This window comes from Protomyctophum parallelum, assembly GCF_964188405.1.
Source record: "Protomyctophum parallelum genome assembly, chromosome: 12".
In the NCBI taxonomy this organism is placed as follows: Eukaryota; Metazoa; Chordata; class Actinopteri; order Myctophiformes; family Myctophidae; genus Protomyctophum; species Protomyctophum parallelum.
Window position 1 is genome coordinate 40,190,695 of NC_139712.1, and position 13,050 is coordinate 40,203,744.

The 13,050-nt window shown below is 49.4% G+C and overlaps 1 protein-coding gene across 1 annotated transcript in view; it reads right to left on the reverse strand.

The window, feature by feature from the left end:
* The window catches only part of stau2 (staufen double-stranded RNA binding protein 2), a 109,998-nt gene that overhangs the window by 5,050 nt on the left and 91,898 nt on the right, over positions 1-13,050 (reverse strand). The window contains 1 exon segment of the mRNA XM_083778567.1: positions 688-761. Within this exon segment, the coding sequence (XP_083634693.1) occupies positions 688-761 (74 nt within the window).

The following is a 13,050-nucleotide window of genomic DNA, read 5'->3' on the forward strand; positions in this document are numbered from 1 at the left end:
TCCCAAATGTGTTTCTACAATCTGTATAACGCACCACCATAAGTGTGCTGCATAGTGTTGTGACGTTCGCTCACTTCATTAAAAGTGAGCGTTCCTTAAGTTGTTCTGGGCAGCGGTGGCCTAAGGGTTAGAGGAGCGCCCTTGTTGCCGAAAGGTTGCTGGTTCGATTCCCCGGACGGGCAGGAAGAATCTGGGTCGGGAAGTGATTGTCATCACTCACCCAACACCGCTGAATTGCCCCTGAGCAAGGAACTGAACCCCCAACTGCTCCAGTGGAGCTGCTTAGTGGCCAACAGTATAAGACTGTGGTTGTACTGGTCAGCTCCCAGGTTTTAATGTGTGTGTCTCTATGTGCAGGGCGTTGCTGAAAATTAGCGCTTAGCTACTACCCTGGGTAAATAAAGGATGTTCATGTTCCTCCATGTGGAAAGCCCAGTGACGCGGGGTTCAGTCGATCAGCTGCAAATGCAACATTTTGACTGGCTGAAGAGAGACGTTCCTCTCTCGTCCTTGGAGCAAACTACATGAGGAGCGCTGAACCGGACACACTGAACTGTGAACAAATGACTAATCTGTTAGCAAACAGGAACGAAGTGACTGGAGTCAATGAAATGAACGATAGATCACTAGTGCTGCGGCTATTGGGAGTTGCATGGCGTGCCTTGTGTCTTGGACGTGATCTGTGGCCTACGTACCTTGATGGGGCCGTCGACTTGGTCCAGTCCCTGCTCCGACAGCTGTTTCAAGGCACTTAGAGCAGCCTGAGAAGAGAGAGAGAGAGAGAGAGAGAGAGAGAGAGAGAACAACAGATGGTTGAGTGAGTGAGGGAGCGAGCGAGGGAGGGAGCGAGATAGGGAGTGAGGGAAGGAGATTGGGTGGGAGGGGAGTGAGTGTCACCCCCTTCAGCTGCTTTTCAAATAACACTTACTCTGGGAAACCCTATGCCAACAGGACACTTTCCCTTCTCCTGCTGTTGTGTTTGGCTCCTCTTTCCTAACTGTTTATCTAGCGTTATAAGATGTGTGTGTGTGTGTGTGTGTGTGTGAGAGAGAGAGAAGAGAGAGAGCGAGAGGGATAGGGAAAGAGAGAGAGAGAGATAGGGAGTGTGTGTGTGTGTGTGTGTGTGTGTGTGTGTGTGTGTGTGTGTGTGTGTGTGTGTGTGTGAGAGCACGCGAGAGGGATAGAGAAAGAGAGAGATAGGAAGTGTGTGTGTGTGTGTGTGTGTGTGTGTGCGCGCGCGTGCGTGTGCACGCGTCTGTGCGTGTGTGCACGTGTGTGTGCGAGTGCTCCCCTCCCACTGTTTATCTTGTGTTACTGGGTGAACATTTCCACTTTATGCTTTGGCTGCTCCACATTTTCCAAGTCAATCAAAGTGACATCTGTATTCCTGATGACTATGGCTAAAGTAAATAGCTAGGGGTCTCAAATAGCTATAAATCACACAAGCTTAGAAAACACAACAGATACAATTAAGATTCGTCTAGAGCGAGATGTTTGGGCCAGCAGGTCAAACAAGCATCCCTAAATACACAGGAAACACTACGCTGCACATAAACGCCCTATTGAGTGGAACACAATGACAAAACGATGTAAATCATGTACATTTCAACCCCGACAGAATGGCCATGTAATGATATTAGCATTTTCCTTTTTGAGTGGTGCAGCCACTCCAAGGAACAGCAATGTCATCCCTATGTCCCCATGTTTAGGGTACCAATAGGGGCAAAAGTGGCACTGTTGTGCTAGAACCAGAGAGAGAGATAGTTTTGCACTGTTGCCTGCTAATTACAATGTGGAGCGTGCATGAGAGAGAGAGAGAGAGTTGTCTAATTCTCGACCGTTTCGGATGCGGGGCCGCTCGCCAGAACCGGGGACGGCACCCTGGGCGCGTTCCTGTGGGTCTGGAAGTTCCACGGACCCACCGGGGACCCCCACACGGAGTTGCACAACTCAGTTCACACGGGTGTGACTTTTGTACAGAATTAATTATGCTGAATTGTTGCGGTTGATAAAGTGCGACCGACGGTCTTTCCTCGCTGTCGAGGGAGTAGTTATAGCTGTAGAGGTTTGTGTCGGCTAAACCACTGGTTCTCAACGTGGTCTAAATGACAGTCAGGATTAGGAACGAAATGGATTTTAATTTGAGACTGTACAAATGGAGCCATTTGTACAGTCTCAGAGAAAGTAAAAAAAAAGGTCTTAAATTAAACCGTTGTCCCAGAGATAAATTAATCTCGTGGGGTAGTACATATCAATGTAAGGGTCCTTGAAATAAATAAAATAAATCACACCCTGTGTGAAGTGAGCAGCGTCTTGGATTACATACTCATTGCATCACTGACTGAAGTAGACTAATTGACACGGTAACCACAGTAACTGTGCTGAAATAGACACAAACAGAGACCCAAACGCACACGGTAAAATGTTGGAGCCGCTCAAAAGAGAAGTGAGAATCACTGGTCTAAGCTGCATTTGATTCATAATCACAACCAGCCACATGTAATGAAATGATACCTAAAAAAGAAATCATCATCATCATCATCATCATCATCCTTCTCTCATCTAACTTGCAATGTGCGAGTTAGATTGTCCTCATGCGTCTCACGCCACGCTTGAAATGCCATGATGTCATTTCCTTCTTCCAGCGCACCCACCCACCCCCACCCCCGGCCCGTCCGTGTGGTCTGGTGTACTTGATGCCTTTGACAAGCTGTTGTCAGCACCAGTGGTATTTCATTCCACTTATCAGACACTGGAGCCAGTCATTGAGAAACTGCTCTAATGTATGCAATGTGTGTGTGAAAGTTGAGGGCGTTCTTGGCGGGGGGGGGGGGGGGGGGGTGGAGAGAAGGGGTACATCTGAAAGACAAACAACAAACGAGATGTGGAACAAGCTCACCAGGTGGTCTAGCTAAATTCTATTGATTTTTGTGTAGTTGACGAGTATGGATGTCAACAATTTCTGTGGATCAGTGACATCATGTGGCACCGTTGCTGGTCAGGAGTGCTAGTATTAGGACCACAAAGGCGGCCAGAAACTGAGCACTTTAGCGCCAGGAAAGTGGGTGCGATCGGGGCTGGGCTGATCTGATCTTAGCCAGGCTGCTGGTCCAATCCCTGACACAGATCTTCTCCTCCATCTTGAAGATTGGCTCCAGATGTGCTCTCTCTCTCTCCCTCACTGTCTCGCTGCAGACCGAGGGGGTAGCTGGCTGGGGCATAAATCTCCAACTTGAGCTGACACCACTAGGCCTGGCCATGCATAGCCCAACACATCCAACATCTCAGGCCATTCCCCTGCTCTGTCCATACATGGCATAGCCAAATCCGTGGGTGTTTACCATGTTAAAAAATTACCCAATTTTACAAAGGAAACCACAGGGATCTTGGGTGAGCATTATACGCAGCATAAGACGTTAACAAGAAAGACATAGCAAAAACAAAAAGTTGTCAGATCCTGCAACACGAACTGTGCTTCTGTAAGCATGTGAAGATATGTGTCTTAAAACCTCACATGTACCCAGCTTGTATTTTTCACACCCATTGAGAAACAGTGACTATAATAACAGCCATGAATCCACTATGCTACTGTACACTTACATCACAACTTAATCAGAGAGGCGATGAGGCTTGGGTGGACCTAACTAACAAGAGACATAATGCCAGGACCCTGCTCAGCTCATTACAGGACCCACCGACATGCCTCTATGCCTCACAATAGTCTCATTAGTCACATCAGTCCCATGGAACTGACAAATTAACACTTTTTCACTTACAATGTGTTCTGGCGACGAGCCACCTAATTCCTCCACTCACTCCTGTTGCTGTTAAGCTGTGGAGACACAGGATGTCTGAGGAATGAGCCGTGTTCCCCGTTCTCACTTATCATACACTTAAGATCTTGGGAAAATATGAAAGTCACTGCATCACAATCACATACCCATGTGTCTCTATGGAATGCCATACGCAGGGGAGGATATTACTAACTGCTATCGGTGTACTTAGTCCAGAATCATTTCCAAAAGGGGGCTTAACTTTCACCTGGGATAAATGCAAACCAGGAATGGTAATTTATGGCAGACAGGTGCAAGGGGCAAACCTGGTTTCTATCCATCAAAAGGGGAGAAAAATCTATAATGTGAAATCTGATGCATACAGGTACGGAGAGTCCTACAATAACAACGTAGGCCTATATTATAGAAAGGTATACAGTGCTGTGGGCCATAACTTAAAGCCTATCTCCAACATGCCATAGATCAATTGAAACCGTTCTTTCTTAGCTGATGTGATTTACAGCTTTATTAAGTTGACAATCCAAGGATAAAGTGTTATTTGTGTATTTTATATATTTTAATAGGTTATAACATTTAATAATACATAACACATGATCTAGCCAGTCCAATCGTGTCATCAGACAATGGTTCAGAACCATCTGCATGCACTGCTACGGAAAGAGTAGTTAAGATAAGAAACACCCGAGACAGACGGATGATTCTGGAGTCCTGATCACTGTGACACCTGATGAATGACAAGAACTGGAAACAATCTACATTTTGGCCTCTCTCTTTCTCTAGTGACCCATAAATTGCAATTAAAATCTACTCCCCCCCAATGATGATCACTGCTTGGGTTGGTTGTTTTTATTGGTTGTATTTATTCAATTGGTCGGGGATCCCCCCCTCCCTGAGTAAATAGCCAGGGCCCATCTGTTGCTGTGGGGCTGACTGGGGATAAACAGCCGTAAATCAGGGGGTGACGGTGCTGCTGCATGCTGATATACGACAGGCAGACAGGCAGGGGGAAGCAGCCAAACCCTCGTGCAGCCTGTAAGCCACAGGGCCAAAGACAAACACTGGGCCCTATCTGTGGGAACGGCAGCCAGTGAAATCATTATTGTTTTAATGAGATAAGAGGGCCATCGCTGGAGGTGGCCGCTGCGCCGAGGCGTCAACACCAGAGAGGAGTGTTTAGTCTGAGACCACGCCACAAGGTGGAAGTGGTCCATCTCTGTCATAGCAACGGGGGTTGGGGGGGGACACGGAAGGGTGAGAAGAAATATGGAGATGTGGGGCTATGGGAGATCGAGACCCCTCTTCACATCTTCTTCCCCCCCTCCCTCACCCCCCAAATGTTCAGATAACAAAACCAGCTCTCAGCACCAGCGCGGGTCTGGCAGCCAGGCTGGATTCATCTCCCGTGCCGTACGCTAGCCCCAAACGTTGCCAACTTCACACGTTGGCTCATTCATCTCTCGCTCCGTCCGGTCGTGCCCCCAGATCAAAAGGCTTGGACAAACAGCGGTGGAATGTGACTGAAGGGGGCTGGGGTAGGAGCCGCGGCCGCTGCCCAGCTCCCCGACGCGGTGAGTGACAGGATCAGCCTCATTTTTCTGGGCCCGCTGTGATCTTAATGGCTTCCCTGATGGAGTCTTCCACTTCCCTTCAGCGGCATGGGCCAAACGCAGGGCGGGTCCCCCGGGAGGCCCCTGGCATCGGCCTGATGGACCTGATGGATCGAGCGATCACACGTCCCCAACAAATCAGAGGCGGCTGTCAGCCCCCGCGGGCTGAACCGCTGCGAGGCAGCGAAACGACCGGGCTCCCCACGAGGACCGGCTGATGGAAGAGCGCGGTGGGACGGAGGAGAGGAGTGAAGGGGACGAGAAAAGCAAGCGAGGGGATGGGAGGACAAGGGGAACGGAGAGGAAAGGAAATTGGGACAGGAGCGAAAAGTAGGGGTGAGGATAGGAGAGGAAAATACCCTCAAGTCATTCTCCAGCTCCATCACTCAGCCATAAGGCCCTCAGCGGCAATCCAAGACACCAGGACCTTCTGAGGTGGAGACCACCAGCATTTCATTCAGTTTCACATCGAAGAAGATTTGGAGTTGTCAGACGGGGGGAGGAGAGAGACCATAGGTCACTGTACTATACAGTATGTCACTATGTCTGCACTGTGAGTCCAGGTACTGCACTTTGCACCACTGGGTGCCAAATGAAAGCACAGACACTGGCTCAAGCTCTAATCCTCTGACCCAGTCCGTAAGCGTGGTGTCCCCCCCCCCCCCCCCCCCCCCCCCCCCCCCCCCCCCCCCCCCCCCCCCCCACCCCCCACATCCGCCTCCCTATGCCTCCTGACCAGTCAAGCTGGACAAAACCAATTCCACTGCTTTAATCTCCAGGCCTGGCAAAGAGCATCAGGAGCAGCAGGCTCCCATCTCTCCTTTGATCTCTAACTTTGTCTTCGTCATGTGTTTGGACATCCAGTGTACAGCCCAGCGAGAGAGTGAGAGGTGTGTGTGTGTGTGTGTGTGTGTGTGTGTGTGTGTGTGTGTGGGGGGGGGGGTGGCAGTGGGAACGCTCTGTTTCCACCTCTCATTATGGACAGAGTGTGGGGAGATTCCTGCTGTGGTCTTTGGCAGCACTAGAAACCAAATGCTGAACAGGGGAGGACTGTCCACCACTCTGCAGGTGCATGTTAGTCATACCATGCTCAAATGCGCGCACACACGCAAAGCTAACACACGTGCATGCATATATACATCAAACAGGTGTGCACACATCCATGCACTGCACTGCACTTCACAATGCGCTCACACGTACACACACACACACACACACACACACACACACACACACACACACACACACCACACACACACACACACACACACACACACACACACACACACACACACACACACTCTCCGCAACCGCTTGCTGAACGGTTGCTTCTCAGAACCTGAGACACTGGGCCGGATGTGGCCCGTTAGCCACACCACTGGCTTTTGTTCGCTCAGCGGGAAACAAGCGGCATTCAAATGCGCTCCGCTCGGGCAACCATGCACTCGCCGTGGCGCTTTAACGATGCCATAAAGAGCCCAATTATGAGTGGGTGCGGGCCAAGGAGCTGCCTGGCCGCGGAGCGGGAGAGAGGACAGAGAGAGAACACCACTAGGGCGCGGGATGTGTGCCTCGCTGACGGCGGTGGAAGATCTAAAGAGGGAGACGTCTGCTAGACTAAACAATGGTCCTGAGTGGATTTCAAACAGGAGGACAGGACGGGACAGGGCCTGGGAAGGGGGAGAAGAGAGGGCCTTGTTGTCAGAGGAGGTCCCGAGGTGGGGACGTATTGTTTCGCATAAGGGGGCTTGTTCTGAGCTGAAAAGGCCACATAAAGCCCCAACGCTGCTCCATCTCTCTCTCTCTCTCACCGCTGCAGAGAGTAATGCGAGAAGCCAGAGGGAGAGTCAAATCCCCGGTGCTCTCTTCTCCCTTCTGTCTGTCCCATCCTGCGTTAACTCCCTCGTCCCTCCCGTGTCGCCATCACCTGCCTTCTTCCCATGCTCATTTATCACCATCACCTGCCTTCTTCCCATGCTCATTTAAGGTCTTTGTTAAGCCGGTGGTTCGCAAACCATTTTGCGCCTGATGCACACCAATCGGCAAGTGGAAATACCCAAGCACACTTGATGCTAAATAGCCTCTATAACAGGTGTTTTATAACTCTTATTACTCTGTAAACATTTAGTTTTTTACTTACTAATGCCAAATAAAAAGTACATAACTACATAACCACTGAACACATGGCGTCGTGAAGCGTTGTGGGCTTGTTAGATCAGCTATTTAAAAAATAAAACTCACTTTGCCACTTACTTCATGCATGTGCCCTGGCCCCTCCCCCCCCCCCCCCCATCATATTGGGAGGCACTCCAGTCGCCACAGTGGAGTCATGCCGCTTCCTGGTTGCTGGTTAATTTCTACAATGCCATCATAGAGTCCATCACCCTGGCCATCACGGTTGGGTTCCCCGCTGCAGCGGCCAAGGACAAGGCCAAGCTGCAGCGGGTCATACCATCAGCAGAGAGGGTGATTGGCTGCCCTTTGCCCCCCCCCCCCCCCCCCCTTGAGGCCCTGTTTAGGAGTAGAGCTTCGAGGAGGGCCAGGAAGATCATGGCTGACCCTGCACACCCAGGCCACAGTCATTTTGCCCCGCTTCCCTCAGGCAGGAGGTTGTGGTCCCTAAAGACTATGAAGGCCCGACATTCAAACAGCTTTTTCCCCACGGCTATGCGGCTCCTCAACGCTGCTGGTGTCCCTCCCTGACCGCCTTCTATCCTCCCTCCATCCCCACTCAGAGTGGAATGGACTGACTTGTGCTCTGAACTGACCTGAACTCTCTGCACTTTATATTTATTCACTATTCACAACACACTGTTCACTATTCACAACACACTGTTGTTTTTGCACTGTCTTGTCCTGTTTTGCACTTGTCCTAATGTTGTAACTGCACTCTGCTGTCCACCAAACCAAATTCCTAACATGTTTGCATGTCATGTCATGTCATGGCAATAAAGGCTTCTGATTCTGATTATCTAGTTATATACAGTTACAGTATATTTAAATAATAACAATAATAATAGGAGTCTTGCTTGATTTTAAATCCGCCAGTGGTATGACTATGTATTTCTTTGAGGTCTGGCTGGGTCTAATGTGTGGTCGTCACAAAATCCAGGCACACCTGGACTTGTGTCACACCATTACCACTTCTTTAAGCTATTATATATTTTCTGGTATCATGTCTTTGCCATTCAGCCTGTAGCTTCCTCTTTCCCCTCGGCCATCTCTTCCTCTGCATTCTTCCCTTTCTACTCACATCAAAGCCCTGGAGAGGGATCACTGACACATTCCTGGATAACTCATGAAGACGACGTGTGTGTGTGTGACAGAGAGAATGAGAGAGAGCATGCATGGGTATGTGTGTAATGCGTACAATTGTGCGTGTGTGTGTGTGTGCGTTTGTGTGTATTTGCTGTGGTGTGTCTGTTTGATATCACGGTGTGATGTGTACATGGATTCTTGAGTAGCTGCAGAGGAACTGCACTCAGATCCTCTCACCAAATCTCTTCCTCACTGGCGCTCCATATTTCACACGTCCCTCCACATCAGAGGCATTGATAAAAAGAGGCAGTGTGTACCCTGGCAGCTGCAGCGGCCACAGCCCTAACAAACACAAGGCTAATTCCGCCGAAGTAGCACTTCATAAGTCCTGCAACAGTTCTCGTGTCATGGCATAGCAACGGTCACTATAAACCACATAAACCAAATAGGTTCTTCTTTGTGTATGTGCAAATATGCAATGGCTTTTTTCATCTATATATACATCAGAGTATAATGTACGTTCAGCTACAGTGTGGTGATCAGCATTCCAGAAATGGGAGGTGTGTGTGTGTGTGTGTGGTGGTGGGGTGGGGGGGGGGGGGGGGGCTAAAGATGAGTGCTCCGTGCTGACTGGGCTAGCAGCAAGCGGGGTAACGGCTGCAGGGCTCCCCAGGGGAGAAGGCCTTCGCTGACATGGGAAGCCATAAATAAGGCCCTGGAGCGCAGCGCCATGTCATGCGTCATTTAGGCCCGGAGAGGCCTGCTTTATCCACCCCCCACCCGCTCCCCTCCCTCCGCCGAGTGTGGCACCTCCTAGGGCGTAACACAAAACATATGGACAGAGGGCGAGGGCCAGGAGCACCTCGGCATACCATACCCCTCGCCCTGTCAGCAGAGCACCTCGGAGGAAAAGCAGACACAGCCACAGAGCGGCTGACGTTAGAGAGGGATCATGGGGGTCAATGTATCAGAGATAGCCTAGAGCAGTGGGTTCTCAATCTTGACTGGATCCGAGCCCACTTGAAAATCTCAAAAAGTGATCGATGACAACTTGAGTGTGCAGATGGGTGGGCTGCATGCATTTTTTTGAGCATGTTCATTTTGCTGGTCAATCAATCGATGATTTTCCGGCCCACAGGTTGAAAACCACTGGCCTAGAGAACACATAGCGGTGTAATGTGGACACTGTGGCTTAGATATTCCTGCTCAAGAATTCCAACCGATTCCAATCGAGCAAGGTGAGAAATGTGTCACTTAAAAATGTATATACGGCGATCTAGGACGAGGATCCTTGAGCAGCGAAAAGGACGACATTCTTGCACAACGAAAGGAGAGGATGACACTTTCTCTTTCACCCAGAAAGGAAACAATGACACTGACACTGAAAGGAAACCGCCACCCACAGAAGGCCGTCTGGGATGTTCATCTGAGGCTGAATATGTAAACTTATTCCAAGGTCCGCTATGAATCAGAGCCTGAATAATGCATTGGAGAAAGAAAAAGTGAGAGTTGGGTAAGAAGACACGCAGCCTCAAGGTCAATGACTCAAACATGAGCAATGACAGAGCTCAAATAAAAGTTGAAGCAGTATGACACTGAAAAGACGCACGCACGCACGCACACAGACACACAGAGACACACACACACACACACAGAGACACACAGAGACACACACACACACACAGAGACACACACACACACACACACACACACACACACACACACACACACACACACACACACACACACACACACACACACACACACACACACACACACACACACACACACACACACACACACACACACACACACACACACACAGTGGTCTATGCCTTTAATGACTCGTCGGTAAATTATTATCCATTAATGTATGACGCACCTATACAAACAAAACCAAACTAAAAAAAAACGTACTGGCCTTCCACCATCACCAGCACAAACAAGGAACAGATGCTCTACTGTGTGTACCTCACAGGCATATCAATTCATTTCCTGGTAACGATATAAAGCCACGGCGAGAGAGATTTGGGGAAACACCCCTCTCTTGATTGCGCTCCGCAGTGATTACCTCTATCTACACATCAGGTTTCCCATGCAGCGTTGCATCACCTCAGCCCCACCTGCAGGGATACCACGTTTCCATAGCAGACGAGACGTGGAAGCTTCTCTAATCCCAGACAATTCCGCCCACATCGCCCTGGCCGGAGGGGATACGGTATGGAAAGCCGTGGGAGGAAAAGCCAGGCTTCAGGCACTTCACCGTGACACTGGGCGAGGAGATAGCCATCGCTCTCCCAGAGGGGCGTCCCCCTTCTCTCTCGCTCCCCTGTCTCCTCCGTTTCCTCGTCCCTCTCTCATTGGTATCAATGGTCAACCCCAGGATTCCCTAACCACCTCATCATACCTTCCTGTGTTTTTCACCGGTTCCACTCCGAATATGCAAACTAACATAGCGGTACAGAGTATAGCTTGGCGATGTGGAGAGAGTGGTACAAGCAGTGGTTAGGTGGGATGCAAATTTGGGGTTAAGGTTATCACCTGGTTGTGGCCGTCATGCTCTGCTGTGCAGTTAGGAGTCAAAAGGACCGTTCTATCTTGCAGCACGGAGGCTTGTGCTGCCATGGTCTTTTTAATCGTTTCCTCCCATTTGCATGAATAATGCACCAGAGTGAGGAGGAGATTGCACTGGACTATATCAATCTCTTGCAAAGATATCAGGTGTTATCAGGCCCTGACATTACATTTAAGAACCGATAATCCCTTGTGTTTCTTACGGGGAGAGGGGGGGCGAGGTAATGATAACATCTTTATAAAATGGCATGCACAAAATATTTAGGCTGGCCAAATGTAACGATGGCTCCGACACATACATCACCCCGAGTGATTACTACAATTGAGAGGGGAATGAAATGTATGTAATGAATAACGGTATAACAAACTCCCAGAGCAGGCCTTCAAAGACGTCTCAGGTCAGAGAAAACGGGATGGCGGGAACAGGAAGGGACACACGAGCGTATAGGAAAACAGTGGAAGTGGAAAAGAAGAGGGAAGAGGAGCCTGGGAGCGAAGCATGTATTTTTGGGGGGAAAGAGAGGAGGATGGAGGAGGAGAGTGGACAGGGCCCTAAGTGTCTTTATTGTGACACCCGCCAGCTGCATACATACTGCATAATCCCCTATGCTCCATCACAGCCCCCTCCCCCCCCTCCCCCTATATTTTCCTGTCAGATTTGGTAGTGTGTGTGTGTGTGTGTGTGTGTGTGTGTGTGTGTGTGCATGCATGCGTGCGTGCGTGTGTGTATGAGGGAATGTGGATGTCTGGTGGGTAAGGAGTCAGGACGTCCGGTAACAGGAGAGGGCCTGCAGTCAGACAGCGTTTTACACCTTCTTTTCTCCCTGTCTCTTCCTCCCCATAGTTCCTCCTCACACACACACACACACACACACACACACACACACACACAGGACACGCCTGTAAAACACTCTCCGGTGTTCTGTAACATGCTGCTGCTGACCCCCCCCCACCACCACCACCACCACCACAAGTCCTGTGACCATCTCTTATTACCCAGCATGCTCGCTGTGCTGGGGGCTGTTCAATCATGTACGCAGCTTCACCAGGAACATCTCATAATAATTCGTGCCGTGCAACGAGGGTCTATTATAGGAACCGACGTGCGTGTTAAGGAAACCGGTCCGTGTTGCCATGGCAACGAACGCACTGTACATTGGCGGAAAGTACATTTACAATTCTAAGCTACTTTTACTTTACTTGGGTATTTCCCACTTCTTGATACTTTACACTTGTACTCATCTACATCTCAGAGGCCAGGCAAATACTGTAGGCCTATTTTTTTTACAGCAGATATTTAGCAAAAGCATAGATTACTTTGGTACTTTAAGTGCATTTTGATGAGTATTTCTACATCATTGCATTGCTACTTATTACTTAACCCATTCTGGGCGGGAACTCCTTTTGGTGTTAGCATTATGTTATGCTTTAGCTATTGAAAAATAGCAGACCTACAAGCTCTACGAGCTTGTAGGTCTGCTATTTTTGAAAAATCGAAGAACGACTGACATAGAAACATAGCTTTTTCTGAAAACTGTCATTTTCAAACGGACATTTTTAGAATCTGATCTCAGGTCAGAATGGGGCAAAACATCTGAGTACTTAATTCGTGCACCACTGATGCAGACACAGAATCATGCGTGAGGCATGTTTACCTAACACAATACATTCCAGTATGCTTATATCAGGGGGCAAGACTCCCAGGGCTGGTTCAGTGATGAACCGCTCCAGGGAGCCTCGCTAACCAGGCAAAGATGGCCTCTACGCCGCCTGGGCAAAGTGCAAAGCAACACACACTGAAAACACATGTTTTCTTT